General features: G+C 40.8%; 1 protein-coding gene across 7 annotated transcripts in view; it reads right to left on the bottom strand.

The window, feature by feature from the left end:
- wdr47a (WD repeat domain 47a) overlaps positions 1-17,553 on the bottom strand; it is an 18,283-nt gene extending 730 nt beyond the window's left edge. The window contains exons 1-18 of one of the 7 annotated variants that reach the window (XM_089007729.1): positions 16,908-17,151; positions 16,324-16,493; positions 16,154-16,237; positions 15,963-16,047; positions 13,867-13,998; positions 13,622-13,798; positions 11,714-12,225; positions 11,421-11,538; positions 9,407-9,588; positions 7,674-7,913; positions 7,530-7,593; positions 6,068-6,228; positions 5,816-5,985; positions 4,429-4,599; positions 4,224-4,355; positions 2,761-2,979; positions 1,652-1,790; positions 818-883 (exon numbers count right to left, since the gene is read on the bottom strand). In XM_089007729.1, the coding sequence (XP_088863855.1) occupies positions 865-883; positions 1,652-1,790; positions 2,761-2,979; positions 4,224-4,355; positions 4,429-4,599; positions 5,816-5,985; positions 6,068-6,228; positions 7,530-7,593; positions 7,674-7,913; positions 9,407-9,588; positions 11,421-11,538; positions 11,714-12,225; positions 13,622-13,798; positions 13,867-13,998; positions 15,963-16,047; positions 16,154-16,237; positions 16,324-16,493; positions 16,908-17,051 (2,919 nt within the window). In that variant the 5' untranslated portion in view covers positions 17,052-17,151 and the 3' untranslated portion in view covers positions 818-864. Of the gene's footprint in view, positions 1-367; positions 884-1,569; positions 1,791-2,760; positions 2,980-4,223; positions 4,356-4,428; positions 4,600-5,815; positions 5,986-6,067; positions 6,229-7,529; positions 7,594-7,673; positions 7,914-9,406; positions 9,589-11,420; positions 11,539-11,713; positions 12,226-13,621; positions 13,799-13,866; positions 13,999-15,962; positions 16,048-16,153; positions 16,238-16,323; positions 16,515-16,907; positions 17,152-17,205; positions 17,355-17,397 lie in introns of those variants that run through there. The other 6 variants (XM_089007732.1, XM_089007734.1, XM_089007733.1 and 3 more) reach the window with 6 other exon arrangements.

Genomic DNA, 17,553 nt, shown 5'->3' with positions numbered 1-17,553 from the left:
CAATTCCCGAATAAATTCGTGAATGGCAGCGAATGAGTTAATCCTTTTTTTTTTTTTTTTTCACAATTATGGTGTCATGATTTCACATTTGTATTACTTGTAATACTCAAGTACATTTCTATTTGAATGTTTTGTTTTTTTTATAACTGTTGTGCTTCTGTTCACTGTTCTGTATTTCTTTTTTTTTTGTACTAAATAGGCGATGGGAAATATAATTTCACAAATCATTTTTCCAATAATGTCCGTCTTCAGAATTATGTGAATTTATGTATACAGTGCTCATGTTTTTAAATGAAGTTGGAACAATTAAATCTTTCTCATGGCTACTTTTTGTGTTATTGACCCATTCCAATGAAACACAACTACGTTGAATTAAAAGACACTTTAATGAATGTAACATCAATTTGTTAGCTTGCATTAAATTATTTGTTTTTCTTTTTTTTTTTTTTTTTTTTTAGAAAACAAGACACGCTTAATACATCGGCCAGTAGCATTGCATTACTGTACATAATCATTGTACATCATCACAGCTGAAATAAATATGCATGTACGTCTAGTTTGGTGTTATTTGTTAAGACATTAGCATTTTAAAAACAAATAAGGACAAAATATTTGCATTAGACAGCAAAGTGCATTAAATGTCAAAAAATGAACAAAATCTATGTCCCAAATACTGGCGTGAAATAGATATTAACGTTCCTATGTACTGTGCATAAAATAAGAACCACTATCGAGCGCCCCCTACGGTTGTGAACATGGTACTGCAGCATTTAAATAGAACCACCAAATGACCCAAAAAAAACATCTGCTCACTTACAAATAGAGGCTTGATTTCCCTTTGGAAACTGGCTTAGTGACAACTGTTCATTGTTTAGAACGGCTCCTGTAAAAATAAAAATAAAATGAAATATTGATTGCTCAATTTAAGAACAATATAGACATTTGGGGTCAATGAATGTCAGGATGAGGATAAGCAGCAGCAGAGACTGTATAAAAGCTGCCATAATCATTCTTATCGACACATTGTACAGTTACAATTTCACATGAGAACTTCCAGTTTTCCAGAAAAAAATAAAATACAAATACAACAGCAGCTGGAGTAAATGGGTTGGAAACATTTTAGAATTTGAATAGGTCTGCGTTCATTTGAAAACTCAAGAAAGGCACCATCATGAAAAAGAGCTTCGTTCCTCTCAGTTAAAGCACATGCAGCAACCTTGTGTGAGAATCGTGTGCCACCACAGTGACGAACTACGCTAGTCGTGAGCCAAAAGTGTCCACTAGTTCATATCTGCACTTTTCTAATATAAATTCAGTCGCCAAAAGTGACACAAAAAAGTGAAAAGTGACTAGTTGGACTTGTGTGGTGAATTTTCTTACTAGTTAGAATAAAGTATATTCCAGTGCATGGACCTCATTCGGATATGAAATAAATGCTCAAATAAATTGAAACAGTATGAATATGTGCAGCATGTAATTCTGCGGGATTGATCATTGTGATTCCCGACGTCGTGGCCAACTTTTATTGTGAAAGTGCGCATGTACGTGTGTCTTTCAAATCAAATGCTATGTATGTGTGTGTGTGTGTGTGTGTGTGTGTGTGTGTGTGTGTGTGTGTGTGTGTGTGTGTGTGTGTGTGAAACCGTATTACGGGTTGTGAGTCCACAGTGTGACGGTGCGATCGGCGGACGACGACAGGAAGGAGAGGTCCTCGGTGTGCCAGCGACACTGGATCACCTTGTCGCCGTGCTCCCCCACCACTGTAACTGGCAACTGCTTAGTCAGGTCACCTGAAACCAAGAAAAAAAAATACATTAAAATAAAGATGTCCTTATTAGGGGTCGAAGCAGAAAATAAGTCCTCAATTTACATGTTTAATATTATTTTAAGCTATTTGTCTATGTAAGCTTTCAGTCGTACAGAAGTGTTCCATCGATGAAAAGGTTTCTTCAGCCATCATCTGTACTACTTTGAAGCTACCAGCACAACTTTAGTTTGCTGACGAAGCTTTTCGGATGAGAGAAAGGTCAAAAGTACAGATGACGCCTGAAGAAACCTTTACATCGATATTTTACGCAGGTTACGCAGTACTTCTTCTATAAGGAGGAAATAATAATAATACATTTCATTTATAAGCGCCTTTCAAAACTCTCAAGGTCACACTTTACAGTCACAAGATAAGTTTTTCTGTGGGTGAGCAGCGGCAGCCACACACGCCAGCGTTCACTCAACCCGGAAGTAACTCAGATAGATAAAAAGCTAGCTAGCTAATAGATAGCCAATAGATAGCTAATAGATAGCTAGCTATCTAGCTAAATAGCTAAATAAAAATAGATAGCCAGCTAGATAGCTAATACATAAGAAATACATAGCCAGCTAGGTAGCTAGCTAGATAACAGTTGTAGCCAGCGAGATAGAATAGCTCATTAGAAGACCGTTTGAAACCCACCACCATCACCAGGAATATACATATACTCAACCCGGAAGAAACTCAGATAGACAGCTAACAAGCTAGCTAATAGATTAATAGATAGCTAATAAATTGCTGCTGACAATCGTTGCGAGACCTGTTGTGGCTCAACATGACTTCATATATAAGGTGCAAGGTCATCTTTGAAAGAAAATGAAGGATTTTGGTTGTGCCTTATACACCGAAAAATACGGTACCTAAATACTGATTCAATGAAATGTTTTTCCTGCATATCAGAAAGGCGTTCTCATGAATTTCATAGACTCCCCAAAATAAGGTGACAAAGTGACCTTGAAGGTTGGTGACCATGACTTTGGTGTCATAGGAGCCAGTGAGCAGGTAATGAGCGCCGGGAGAGAAGCGGACGGAGCGCACGTCGCTGCCGTGGGGGCGGTAAACCTGCACGATGCGCCCGCCTCGAATGTCATAGAGCATGCAAGCGCTGTCCTCTTGTCCCGTCGCCAGCAGACGGCCGCTCGGGTCCACCGCCACCGAAGCCACTGGGCTGCCTGAGGAGGGGACACAGACGGATACATATCGGCAAAACTCAAGGGAATTCATCATAATGTCTGTTGAAAGCAAGAATATTTATTATTAAAAAAAGTTTTAAAATATTTATCATTAATTTATTTAGCGGAGTTTCCGGTGTATAAGGCGCACCCCCAATGAATTGTGTATTTTCAAACCTTTTCCATACATAAGGCGCATTGGACTATAAAGCGCAGCTCCAATGAATGAAAAATGTTTTCCAAATGTAATACAGTGATACCTTGGCTTACAAATTTAATAGGTTCCCAGACAGAGTGTGTAAGACGAAAAGTGTCTATCCCAAAAATTAATTTCCCATAGGAAACCATGAAAATGAGAATAATCCGTTCCAAGGTCCCCATAAAACATAATTTTCCACTTTCTAATTTTCTAAGCCTTAAAACTACACAAAATATACCTTATTTTATGTATAATAAATGTGCTATAGTATTATAATAAGAAATAAACTGTACTGTATAATAAAGTCGTTTTATTTACCTTCGTGATGGTCGTTGATGGCTTGATGGAATGGAGTGGCTGGTTTCATCAGCATTAAACACTTGAGGAACGTAGCCTTCGTCTTTCACCATCTTGAGTAATGATCCCTTGTAGGTGCTTTCTCTGTGATAATTGTATCTAGTTCCTCGTCAATTGTGTTCTGTTTCGCTGGGTTGATAGCTTTTTGCATCAAGTGTACAGATGGCTTGTGCGGGTTGTTTGTGGAGCCTGATTGATGGGATATTTTAACCTTCCAGTCTACACTCTGCCTTTGAACTGTCAATGTTAAAACTCTCACTGTCGTCTGCCTGTCTCTTTCATGTTTAAACCAACCCCCTTTACTGCTGCGTTCTTGACCAATCACGTGGCTTTAACCGGAGACTGGGGGTGGGGAATAGAGGACAAAAACAGTCGGCTGCCATTTTGTTGTGAGAAGAACAGGCTCGTCCGCGAACGACACATCACTCATTGAGGCAGCTACATGTCAGAAAAAATTTCCCACCTATTAGCTCATTTATACAAATATTTTTACTACTTGTGGGGGTCAAGTCATATTACATAAGAGATGCCCTCTCCTGATGGGAACTTTAAGGAGGTTATTTTTTGAAACTCTTCAGCCTAATTAGAAACACATTATAACACAACAGTTGCAAATTTTAGGATCGCTCAGCAATGTGGAAGACGTACCAAAGTCATGCAATGGTGTTTAAAGAATTCCTTTCACTACCTGAGCCATGGAAGGCCGTGCCCACCACTCGCACGCAGGTGGGCACCCTGATGTCCCAAAATCGCACCGTCTTGTCTTGGGAGCCGGATGCGATCATCCAGCCGCCCCACGTGTAAAGAGACAAGATGTGACCTGCCAACAAAAGCGCACATTTGAGTTGACATCCAACACAATTGTCATCTGGGTCGAGTGTACCAGTGCGTACCCGTATGTCCGCTGAGAGCGTGCAGGCCTTGTCCTCGCTGGCAGTCGGTGGTGTAAATGTTGCAGTCTCCTGCTCCGGCGCTGATTAAGATGGCCCCTCCGCTTTCTGGGCCCTCCATGAAAGCCAAGTCCCTGATGGTGCCATCGTGCATGCTGAACTCCAAGTCTGGGCCTGAGAGGGGAAATGCCATGATATCACTCCACACAGCAGTGTTTCCCAGTGGCGAGCTGTGCATTTGACACCTGGGCCTTCAGTAGTTCTACGTCTGAATCAATCCAACCCTTCATATGTATTTTATGACCATACAACCTTTACTGCAGCGAAAGCTGTAACTGCGACTCATTTAAAAAGTGTGGTGTGATTCACTACAAGTCCACTAGAGGGTAGCGTTAGCCAGGAAATAAGGCCTGCAAGAAGGCCTTGGTGTCGCCAACTCGAAATCGGTTAAAACCCGTTTTATTGACACTTATTTGATGCGAGAGGTCCGCAGAACTGATTGTGAAGGCGTACAGGTAGATTTCTGACCATGGTAACAAATGATAGCTGAAATGTGATTGGTTAACTCATTCACTGCCAGTCACAAATTTATTCGGGAACTTGAAAATATGACGTAGAGCGCCATTCCCAAAGTTGTTGGGGTTATGTTTTTTTATGCGTGGGTGCTTAGAAAGCACTGGCCATGGCCTCTGGCAATGTTTTTTTTCTTTTCCACAAGGGGGCAGCATTTTCCTTTTTTCCATGTTAGCACTTTGTTCCAGCTGTTGTTAAAGTGCTATATAAATCAATGTGTATGTATTGTATCATATTTTCTACAGCTACCCCTATTTCGAGCTCAATTCCAGACCCATATAATTTAGGAATGAACTCTTTTTATCTGATGAAAGAAGAGATTCTAAGGTTTCTAACGCTACATTGAATGTTTATGTAGTCCTAAAACTCAATATTCCGTGGGTCCTAGAATTCAGGCGACAATGACAAAAACCCTGGCACTGTAGTGGACACATTTTTGCACATCGTCTGGCAGTGAATGAGTTAATTGCTCAACTTAGAAAACATAAATACGGAAGCAGCACAACAGGTGAAGGAAAAGCAATGAAAGGAAGCTGAAAGACAATTTGAAATTATTTAAAAAGAATTCATTGACAAAATATAATTAATATAAATCAGTCTGTGATTCAGATATTTTTAGGCCAGCAGAGCAGGCCTGGCAGGCCCTGACGGTCCACCGCTGGTATTTCTCTACCTACATTTAGGAGACTACTTATCGGTTGTTTTCTATCAAAGCTGCGGCAGCCGCAGCGGTTTAATTTACATAATCGGACGAATAATCTATCTTTGACGAAGAGATATTCATTATTTTTGACTAACTCAGACACACTTACTGTACCTGTGGCATTACAAGTCTCCGCACTGAACGGTAGAACTTTGACATATTTGTCGTTGGAGCCGGTCGCTAGCAGCTTCCCGCAGTGGCTCCAGGCCACGCAGTAGATAGAACCTTTGTGATGTTTGTTTCTTTTAAAGCGGACCACCGGCTCCGTCACTGGACTTGAGCCACTAATAAAAAAAAAAGATATGAGCACAGGAAGGATAATAGCGTAGTATGGTTGGACATGTTTTGTCCGGCGGTCACAGTCACCTTGCGTCACGTGTTTCTGGATAGGCACAGACGCGGAGTGTTTTGGAGTTGGAGCCAACAGCGTAGAGGGTCCCGGAGGGGTGGAAGGAAACGGCACGAACAGCCTGAGTGTCCTCCAGAGTATGCACGGGGACAAAGAGTCGTTTTTCTTGGTCGCAACCCTTTCAAAAAAAAATAATAAAAAGTCACATGTGAGCCATTTTACACACAGATGTCAAAGTCAAGGCCCAGGGGCTAAATCTGGACCGCCACATTATTTTATTCGGCCCGCGAAAGCAAATCAAACTTGTGAAATTCCATGTTGCTTGCTAAAGTCAGAACAAAATTTTCAAATTGTCCCATGTAAACCATAAATAATACCAGTCATTATTTTTCACTTCAAAATTTAAAACTAGTTATTCATTAATTTGCTGTGCGCTCTATGTGTAATATATGGAGGGGATTAAACATACTAATGGCTTCTCCAAATTCATAAGGGTCCCCGAGAGGAAACCATCACTACACTGCGGCCCGCGGCAAAAATTGAGTATGACACCTTTGATTTAATAGAACCGTTTTTTAGAGAGAAACTCCATGACCTTGGTATTTAAGCAACATGGAATCCATGCCACACGTGGTACAGTTAATATGCATACATAATAATCTTCTAAACCATATTAGCCTCCTTATTTGCACTCGGCAGTAAATTACAAGAAGAATTTCGGAACAGTAAAGCCGTATGTGGCTTTTAATTACGATACAATATGAAGGCAAGATGGCCATTTTTGTGTCAATTGTTCATTTGTAATCTTACTCAAAGAATCATATTCATAAAATTAAAATGTGATGAGGATGAGGTGTTATACGATGAGCAAAAAAAAAACTGTACTAATTGGCGGAAAGGAGTGATTGCTGAAGCTGAGCAGTGCCAATAATAATATTAATAATAATAATAATAATAATAATAATAATGTATTTTGTTTTTCTACTTTCATAACTTTGCTGCGATGAAATGTAAATTTTTCCACTGCAAGACTAATAAAGTCAAATCCAATAATAATAACAATAATAATAATAATAATAATAATAATAAATTTCACTTATAAGCGCCTTTCAAATCTCTCAAGGTCACTTTACAGTCACAGGATAGGTATTAGATACCTCAAATAGATAGAAAACTAGCTAGCTAATAGATAGCCAGCTAGACAGCCGGCTAGCTAGCCATATAACTAATAGATAGCCAGCAAGATAGCTAGCTAACCAGCCAGATAGATAATACATAGCAAACAGATAGACAGCTAGGTAGCTAGCTAGATAACCAGCGAGGTAGCTAACGAGATAGCTCATTAGAAGAAACCCACCACCACCACCACCACCACCACCACCAGGAATATAAATATACTCAACCCAGAAGTAACTAGGATAGAAAGCTAGCTAACAATCTAATAGATAGCTAATAATGTTATTTCCGTGTAAAACACACCTCTTTACTGCGGGATAATGAGCCTGCTGAGTCACCAAGTGCACCCGCTTTATGATTCTGCTCACTGTTAAGAAACAGAAAGAAAACATTTTCAATCTGTCGTCTGTTTGTTTGTTTGATCGTGCACCTTGTTTGATCGTGCACCTGTGTTGGATGATGGGAGATTCTTTTAGGGGTGAAGCGGGACGTCCTCCTGCAACGTGTTGCGGTGTGCTACTGAGCACGCCGCCCCCGCTGTTTTGGTTGTGCTCCAAGCCGGTGGAAGCGGGATTGTTGTTGCACTCGGAGGGAGGTGCGTTGCCGTTGCACTGCTGGGTTAAAGATTTCACCTCCTCTCCTAAATTATCCATTCCCACATTGAGCTCCTCCAGCTTCTGAATGGACCTGGTGACACACATCAGCCTCTACATTAGCGCATTATTTGTGTAATTATGTGTCAAATATGATTGCAACTTAACTCATTCAATACCAGATGATGTCCAAGTGCCAGGGTTATTTGTCATTTTCACTCAAATTGCAGGACCCACAGAATCTTGAGTTTTAGGAGTACATAAACATTCATTATAGCGTTTATAGAAACTTTAGACTCTCTTCTTTCATCAGAAAAAAAAGAGTTAATTCCTAAGTTATATGGGTCTGGAGTTATCTAAGGGTGAATTGGGGCGGATGTACAAAACACAATACAATACATACATATTGATTTATATAGCGCTTTAAAAACAGCTGAAGCTGTAACAAAGCGCTAACATGGACAAAAGGCAAATGCTGCCTCCTCGTGGGAGGGAAAAACATTGCCAGAGGTCTGACCGGAGCTTGATCCACACCGTCTTGCAAGAAAAACCAAAAATTCATGCTTTTCAATTCCCGAATACATTCGGGAATGGCAGTGAAATGAGTTAAGAAGGAGCTGTGAACATCTGTATGTATATTCTAAATACCATACCTGTCAACTTATACATTTTCCCCCGTACTGTATAAGTTTTTTTATCATTTCAAATAATGTACGGCGTACTACAACTTTTATACGGGAAAAAAGTGAACTGATCTTCCAAAGACCATTTTGGCTCAAATCCAGTTCGTCAAAACTGCCGGTAGCCAACGACAATGTTGCCGCTAATCGCTACTATTGTCACGGTAAACTAGTAAAAGTAATCCTCAATCATATATTTTTTTATATACAGTATACACGAAATTATATATACGGTCGTATTGATGTTTTTTTTTTTATCATTTCAAATAATGTACGCGAACTACAACTTTTATACGGGAAAAGTTGACAGGTATGAAATACTGTAAATAAAAAAATACAAATAAATACAATTGTAACAATTAATACCCTGTAAGCGGTCCCTGGACGCAAAAGTGTTTAAGAACTTTTGGCCTCGATTGTTGGGGAAAATCCCATGAACAACCAATCTTCTATTTACATTGACAACTAAATTTGAAATAAGTCCTGTCAACAGACATGATTTTTTTCTGTATTTTTTAAAGTGAGAACCTGTCTGCATTAAATGCATCATGTGATCTTGAGTTGACTCCACATGGATGTGACCAACATTATTTGCGTCTTAATTTGGTGCGCTAAAAAATTAAACGGAACCACAGGAGACAGCTGATGATGTGAATAATGCAGACAAAGAAGTTGTTCTTAGGGGAATTGTAATAAAAAATAAAAAGGTCCATGTGTGATAATGACTTTGTGTGATGTGACGATGCTGGTCAGCACAGATGGCGCATTAGGCATTAGGGAGGCGTATGTGTGAGAGGGAGAGGGGGAGGGGGTTGCACCCATGATATGCGTGCCCCTTTCTCTCGTCTGACAGACGCTCACAGCCGACAAGCGGGACCTTCTGTAGTTCTCGGTCTTTGTTTTTTACCTGTTGAGGAACTTTTCCGTGAGGCTGTGCTGCAAGTCACTGGGTGGAGGCTCCTGCTGCACGCCGCCTTCTAACAACATCTGCTTATACATCTGCCTCTGCTGTTGCGTCTGCTCTAGGTGCTGTTGCACACGTAGACGCTGACGGTAATACTCTTCGTATTTCTCGGTGGAGTCCCAGAGCTGCAGGTTGAAGCAGAATGTCATGCATTATATCCTACAGGGAGACCTCAACTTACAAACACCTTATCTTACAAACTTTTCATCATACAAACGTCAAATTTATGAAAATTAAACCTTATAATAAGCACTATTTTCATAATACACACCCATCACAGCTGGCGGAGTGATCTTTGGCGGAAGCACATGACCGAACAGCACCAGGGGTTAAGTTACCAACAGTCCTTATGGAAGGTGACTCTCCTTCCATAAGCCATCAACGACCATCAAAAAGGTAAATAAAACGTTATTTTACAGCACAGTTTATTTCTTTAATTACAGTCCTCATGTAATGCGCCTCTCTTTACAAACAGCAATTCCCTTTGACCTTCGACCTCCAACGCCATTCCATCAAGCCATCAATGACCATCACAAATGTAAATAAAGTGACTTTATCATACAATGCAGTGTATTTCTTTCATTACAATACAATAGCACATTTATTATACATAGAATAAGGTATGTTGTGTGTAGTTTTTTAGGCTTATTTAGTTGAAAAGTATATTTTATGGAAACCCGGGAATGGATTATTCCCATTTTAATGGTTTCCTATGGGAATTTATTTTTCGAGATACACACTTTTTGCCTTACACACTATGTCTGGGAACCAATTAAGTTCGTAAATTGAGGTCTCACTGTATATGTAAAAAAATGATATAAAAAGGGATAGGAAGCAAATTTGTGGTAACATACAATACCAATTACATTTTTATGTGTGAGGCGGATTATGTGTGAGGCCCTGTCAAACATGCTTAAAGAAAGGCAGCATTGTGTGAGGGTAGGTCAAGCTGCACCCACATTTCTCTCACTTTTATGGACCGGATTGGGAGTAGACAAAATCTATTATATTCTGGTCAACATCCACCTTTGTGGAAACAGTTTCTCAGCTGCACAGATTGTGCCCATGGGGAGGTTCATAAAACTATGACTGAGGTTCATAAAACTATGACTTTGGTGGGGAAGTGATTGGAAGCCTTGAAGGCAACCCCATTTTTGGATGAAGTACAGCGGAGATTGAATAAGAGGACCACAAAATATACAAATAAATAAATAACTAAAGAAATAAATAGAGAGACAGGGAGAGAGAGAGATAGAGAGCTCGATTGATAGCTAGGTCGATGGATAGCTAGCTAGCTAGGTCGATGGATAGCTAGCACGATGGATAGCTAGCTATGGTGATGGATAGTGAGCTCGGTGGATAGTTAGCTTGGTGGATAGCTAGATAGCTCGGTGTATAGCTAGCTAGCTCGGTATATAGCTATCTAGCTAGCTCGGTGTATAGCTAGCTAGCTAGCTCGGTGGATAGCTAGCTCAATGGATAGCTAGCTCAGTGGATAGCTAGCTATGGTGATGGATAGCGAGCTCGGTGGATAGTTAGCTTGGTGGATAGCTAGCTAGCTCGGTGTATAGCTATCTAGCTACCTCGGTGTATAGCTAGCTAGCTAGCTCGGTGGATAACTAGCTAGCTAGCCCGGTGGATAGTTAGCTGGATAGCTTGATGGATACCTGGCTAGCTGGATAGCTCGATGGATAGCTGGCTAGCTTGATAGCTAGCTGGATAGCTCGATGGATAGCTGGCTAGCTGGATAGTTCAATGGATAGCTAGCTAGCTGGATAGCTCAATGGAAAGCTAGCTAGCTGAATAGCTTGATGGATAGCTAGCTAGAGAGCTAGAGAGCTAGATAGCTAGATAGATAAATGTAATACATTAATCAAACTGACTCACTTGAATAGTTTGATTCCAACGAACGTCAAAAGCATAGGACTACCAGATAAAAAATATGTTGGGTAATTACCTCATTCTTTTCCGCAGAACCAGCCAGTGGGGCATCCTCTCCGGGAGCCGATGCAGGTCGTGAGTTCTGAGCCACACTTGAACCCATCATTTTGTCCACAGGCGTGTCAGTTCTTGACCTTCGCACACACAGTATTCATATGTTTTTTAAAAAATATTGTTATACTGTCTCATTATAAACAATCAACAGATAAGCACTTTGTTACAGCTTCAGTTGTTTTTAAAGCGCGATATAAATCAATATGTATTGTATTGTAGATTTGCATACAGGTAGGATTAGGTGGTTTTACTCACGTTTCTGGCGATTCCTCAAAAATGCTGTGGCAGTCAGAGCTCTCCATCAAGAGGCTCTTACTGAGGTTCTGTCCACCCGTGCCAGGGTAGTGGAAGTTAGCAAAGGAGTGCGACATTGGGGAGACACCTTTACCCAGCACGGCCTCGCCACCACTCGTTCGCTTATCTTGGTTGGACAGCCCGTAAGCCAACCCATCCAGAGCCGGGTTCAAAGACCGCGACATGTAGGTGTCGGCGGACTGGGGCCGACGCAGCGGCGATGAGGGATATGGAGATAGTTTGCTGATGAGTGGAGTGAGCAGGTCGGCATAGCCGGTCTTGGCCGGTTTGACCAGGCGGTCCACGTGGATGTTGAGTTGCTTTTGCTCAAAGGCGCAGGAGAAGACGCTGTGGGCCAGGTTCTGCATCCAGGACAGCAGAGACAAATCCACGTCGTCGCAGCCGTTGCCGCATAGCATGTCTACGCCGAGTAAAACTTCGCTCTCCGTGATCTCTTCACCCGTTGCCTTGCTCTGGTAGAACATACAGGAATCATATCAAAATATTTCCGGTTCACCATGTGATCCTTTTCTCGGTTGTAGTGGTAGGTTTTGGATTGACAGTTGACAGACATGTAAATGTGCTTATCTGTGAAAATAGATGAACTCATTCGCTGCCATTCCCGAATTTATTGCCGATAAAGCGCTGGTCAGACCTCTGGCATTTTTTTTTCTTCCACGAGGGGGCAGCATTTGCCTTTTGTCCATGTCAGCGTTGTGTTACAGCTTCAGCTGTTGTTAAAGTGCAATACAGACGTTCCCCAACTTACGAACGAGAGACGTTACGAACCATTGTTCATAAGTTGAATTTGTTCGTAAGTTGCTTCAGTGCAATATTTTGTATGGACTGTATGTTAAAGACTTATATACGTATGTTTTAGGGTTGTACAAGTAACCTGTCTTGGTTTGTACTGAAAAATAAGCATTTAATAAAATATATGCTCCATAACGATATGACAACTGGAGAGTATATTACATATGTTAGAGAGAGAAAGACCTCTCACAGCATCTCACATTACTATTAGCGGTAGAAAGAAACACTACTCTGAAAAAGCCGCGCAATACAAAATCTAACTTACAGCATCTCTGTGTGGACAATTTTCGACATACCCGCAAAAATGTTCATATGTACCGTTGTTCGTAACTTGAATGCTCATAAGTAGGGAAGCATCTGGATATTTCAATATGTATTGTATTTTGTCCAGCTGCCCCCATTTCAAGCTCAGATAACTCCAGACCCTTATAACTTGGGAATTAACTCCTTTTTTCTGATGAAAGTCTAAGGCAGGGGTGTCAAAGTCATTTTTTGCAGCGGGCCACATTGTAGTTATGGTTTCCTCTCGAGGGCCGTTATCAATTTGGGGAACCCATTAGAATGTTTAAATCCCTTCAAATATTACATATAGAGCACACAGCAAATTAATGAATAACTCGTTTTCAAATCTGAAGTCAAGAATAATGACTTTTATTGTGGTTGACATACAAAAATATGAAATTTTGGCTCAGATTTTAGCAATCATCATGGAATTTAACAAGTTTGATTTGCTTTCGCGGGCCGAAAAAAATGATGTGGCGGGCCGGATTTGGCCCGCGGGCCTTGACTTTGACACCTGTGGTCTAAGGTTTCTAACGCTGCATTGAATGTTTATGTAGTTCTAAAACTCAATATTCTGTGGGTCCTTGAATTCAAGTGACAATGACAAAAACCCTGGCACTGGAGAGGATGCGTTTTTGCACATCGTCTGGTAGTGAATGAGTTAAGTGGTGTAGGATCATGGTTTGGGAATTATTAATGGTTGAAACTATTTCTCGAGAAAATGTACCCCTCCCCAAAATGGCGGAATGTCACTGTATTACTGTCAGCACCAACCTGGCAGAACTCCACACAACACTCATAGAGGACTCCTTTGAGGAGGAGCTGGAAGAGGCGATCGCCGCTGGCTTTGAATCCAGCCTCACTCAGCTTCCGATCCGCCGGGATGAATTCGGCCACCATGGTGCAAGCCTCTTCGAAGCACTGCACCCGGGCTGTGCTTGGGTTCCAGTCCTGATAAGACAACAGCAATAAAGTCACATGCGACTCAACCACAAAGACTTGGAAAAAAAAATCCTTGCCTTAAATTCAGCGTGATTTGTGAGGCGAGGTAAGGTGAGCAGGAGACACAATTTGCTATAGTCGTCTTTGGAGGGACAGAACTCCTCCAAGGTGTGCAGACACTTGACCGCCTCCTGCATGGTGAACTCCAACTAAAATAGGTGAGGGACAGACCACTGAAGATGGACAACATTCTGTACTACTATTGCACTGTGGGAAAATAACCAAATTGATTAATCTGGACGTTATTGAATGAGGACATGGTGACACATAGAACGATCAAATATTTTTTCATTAGACAGCCCATGGTACATGATCAACCTGTGTACCGAATTATTGAACATTTTTGTTTGGTGAGTTTTCTCCGGGTCCTCCGGTTTCCTTCCACATTCCAAAAAACAAGCTTGACAGGCTGATTGGACACTCTAAATTGTCCAAACGGTTTTGGTCAAAAGTTTACATACACTTAAAGGACGTCACTTTTTTAACTGACATCAGAAAAATGTTTTATAGCATCTAAAATACCCAAAACACGCAGTATGATATTTTTATTCAAATGCAAAACACCAATAAAAATGACTTAAAGTGTCCAAAATCTGCAAAAAAATTGAGCTGCGAATTGGGCATTTTCAGAAAGTCCCGCCCCCAGTTCGTGACGTCACGGCAAGACGTCTTGCATTGCTGGAGAATCCAAACAATGGCTTCAGATTCGGAGAATATGCTTTCTTGTTACACATCCAGTTATGAATCTGATTCAAATAATTCTGAAAAGGAAAGCATACATGTTTGCAATCGATTAAAGAATTTATTTCATGTCATTTTGAGGCAAACGGGCGGGGGGGAATGTCTCACCCAAAAAGAGGCAAGACAATGGCCACCGAGCTGTGAAGAATGAATCAGCCCGTTTCCACAGACTGATAAATTCATTCCATGGAGCTTGGACTCCCTCTGCTGGCGGCTTTTGGATGTAACACAAGGTTTAAAAAAAAACAGTACAGCAAAATACATTGGCGTTGATGGAAAGACGCTACAATGGTTCTTTTTTTACGGTCAGGAGGCGGTCCTTTTCTGACGTCACATACGGACTCGTCACCAATCCAAAAACAAGACTTCCTGAATGTTCAGCACGAGTCTTAAAACGTAAAATATAGCTATATGCGGTGGAATCTTATTAAAATACGCTCAGTAGAAGTCATTTGAAGTGATTTTACAAATTATGGACACAACTTGTCCGAAGGCGTCGGTTGTCCTTTAATGTCATGGCTCTCTTGAGTTTCCGGTTATTTCTACAACTCTGATAGAGTAATTGAAACAGATACTTCTTTGTCACCAAAAACATTCATGAACTTTAGTTCTTTTATGACTTTATTATGGCTGAACAGAAAATGTGATCAAATCTGCTGGGTCAAAAATATACATACAGCAGCGCTAATATTTGTCTACATGTCCCTTGGCCATTTTCACTTCAATTAGGCCACAGGTGTCAAAGTCAAGGCCCGCGGGCCAAATCCGGCCCGCCACATCATTTTTTTTTTCGGCCCGCGAAAGCAAATCAAACTTGTTAAATTCCATGATGATTGCTAAAATCTGAGCCAAAATTTCATATTTTTGGATGTCAACCACAATAAAAGTCATTATTCTTGACTTCAGATTTGAAAATGAGTTATTCATTAATTTGCTGTGTGCTCTATATGTAATATTTGAAGGGATTTAAACATTCTAATGGGTTCCCCAAATTCATAACGGCCCTCGAGAGGAAACCATAACTACAATGTGGCCCGTGGCAAAAAATGACTTTGACACCCCTGAATTAGGCACTTTTGGTAGCCATCCACAAGCATCTGGTTGAATCTTTAACCACTACTTTTGACAGAATTGGTGCAGTTCGTTTAAATTTGATTTCTTTCTGACATGGACTTGTTTCTTCAGCGTTGTCACAAGTTCTCGATGGGGTTTAAGTCAGGACTTTGGGAAGGACATTCGAAAACCTTAATTCTAGCCTGATTTAGCCATTCCATTACCACTTTTGATGTGTTCAATTACCAGGTGTGAGTGTGAGCACGGATGGTTGTTCATGATGATAACTGTGCCAAATATGCTTTCATGTTTTACTTACATGTTGTGGCTCATCCTCAGCAGACATGGCATTATTCACACACAGTGCTTCGAGAAACTTCTGCTTTAGAACGATATAACGGAACCTGGGGTGAAGAATTAGTCATTGTGACATTTTGTTGCTATTTACAGTGTATTTTGATTTGTGCCAACCACTGACTCATAACCAAATATAATATTTTTGTATGATACCTCTTTTTGTCAAATTTCTCCATACATTCCAAAGGCTGAATAAACTGCAGGACTTCATCCCATTGACCATCCAGCACCAGTTGTCTAAAATAATCACAATCATTGATGTTCACAACTTTTAAGATCACCTGAAGTATAAAAGCAGAATAAACTTGTATGACAGACGCTACCTGAGGAAGAGCATGTCATCCGAGTAAAGGCCGTTGATAATGCCGCTCTCCTTTTCCAGAGCCAGCATGCTGATGTGCAGCTTTCTGGAGTGGAGGAAATCCAAGATCACCTTGATGATCTCCACCTCCTTCACATTGATTGTTTCTTCCTCTGTCATGGCGGCGACAGACTGCACATAGCAATAGAAACACTAAATCCACAAAAACCAAATGATTGACTTAATACTAATCATAAAAAACGGTTACACATTTAAAAATAAAAGATGCCCAAAATGGCCCAAAAATAAAAGATGCCCAAAATGGCTTCATATAAGACAAGTGTTCTAAAACCTTTATAGGGCCTAAACTACCAGTAAGACTTTACTTTGCTGACGAAATTTCTTGGATAAGAAGCGAAACATCCTACACCTTCAAAGAAGTACAAATGACAGCTGAAGAAACCTTTTCATCGACTAAAACCTTTAAATTATTTTCTTTTCCAAGGAACTACAGTACTCACAGCTTTTATATCAACTATAACACCCGTGAGACGTAGTGATTGATCAGCATAATAATTGAAATCGTGTTAAACTGACATTGATTACCATTTCCAAACGCCTCACAGACAAGAGCAAACTGAAGTCAGGTGAATGAAGACAACGTTCACAAACAATCCTGATGCTATGACCAAAATATTTAAGACTGTCTTTCAATATAGAATTCCTCCGTAAACATATAATACATAACATTAAAGAAAAAACGCTGCTAGGTTAGCATATTGCGAAGAAAGCAGCGGTTAGCGAAAAGCCATAGGGAGATTTGGCTACTTGTTAGCATTACATGCCTAGTGGAGCTTTTGGATTATAGCAAATGGAGCAAATAGTTACAATTAGGAGCTCATACCAATCCGGCTAATTTACCAGGCGGCACTAAAAGGAGAGATTAGACTATCTTTCGCCAGGCCAACGATAAGAGGGGAAGGACGAGGAAGGCGCGGCATCATCATCGGCTTGTTAGCCGGGTGGGGTGCTCAGTTCCCCGGCGACAAGCGACGTCAGTAGTTTAGGGGCAACCGTGAGGGGAAAAAAAACTCACCGGTTAGGAGCTAAAACATGGGGATGAAAACACACAGCCGCCGTGTCTCCGTGACGTGAACGCACGCTGTCACGTCTGTAGCACTGTTTTGTTTTTGTTTTTTTTGAGTGAAGGCGTCCAGTCACCCTACCGTCACGTCCTCCTACTTCAAGCCGA

The sequence above is a fragment of the Hippocampus bargibanti genome, linkage group LG11 (genome assembly GCF_051943395.1).
Source record: "Hippocampus bargibanti isolate YZ-2025 linkage group LG11, ASM5194339v1, whole genome shotgun sequence".
Taxonomy (NCBI): domain Eukaryota; kingdom Metazoa; phylum Chordata; class Actinopteri; order Syngnathiformes; family Syngnathidae; genus Hippocampus; species Hippocampus bargibanti.
This window is presented reverse-complemented; position numbering and strand designations above follow the sequence as displayed.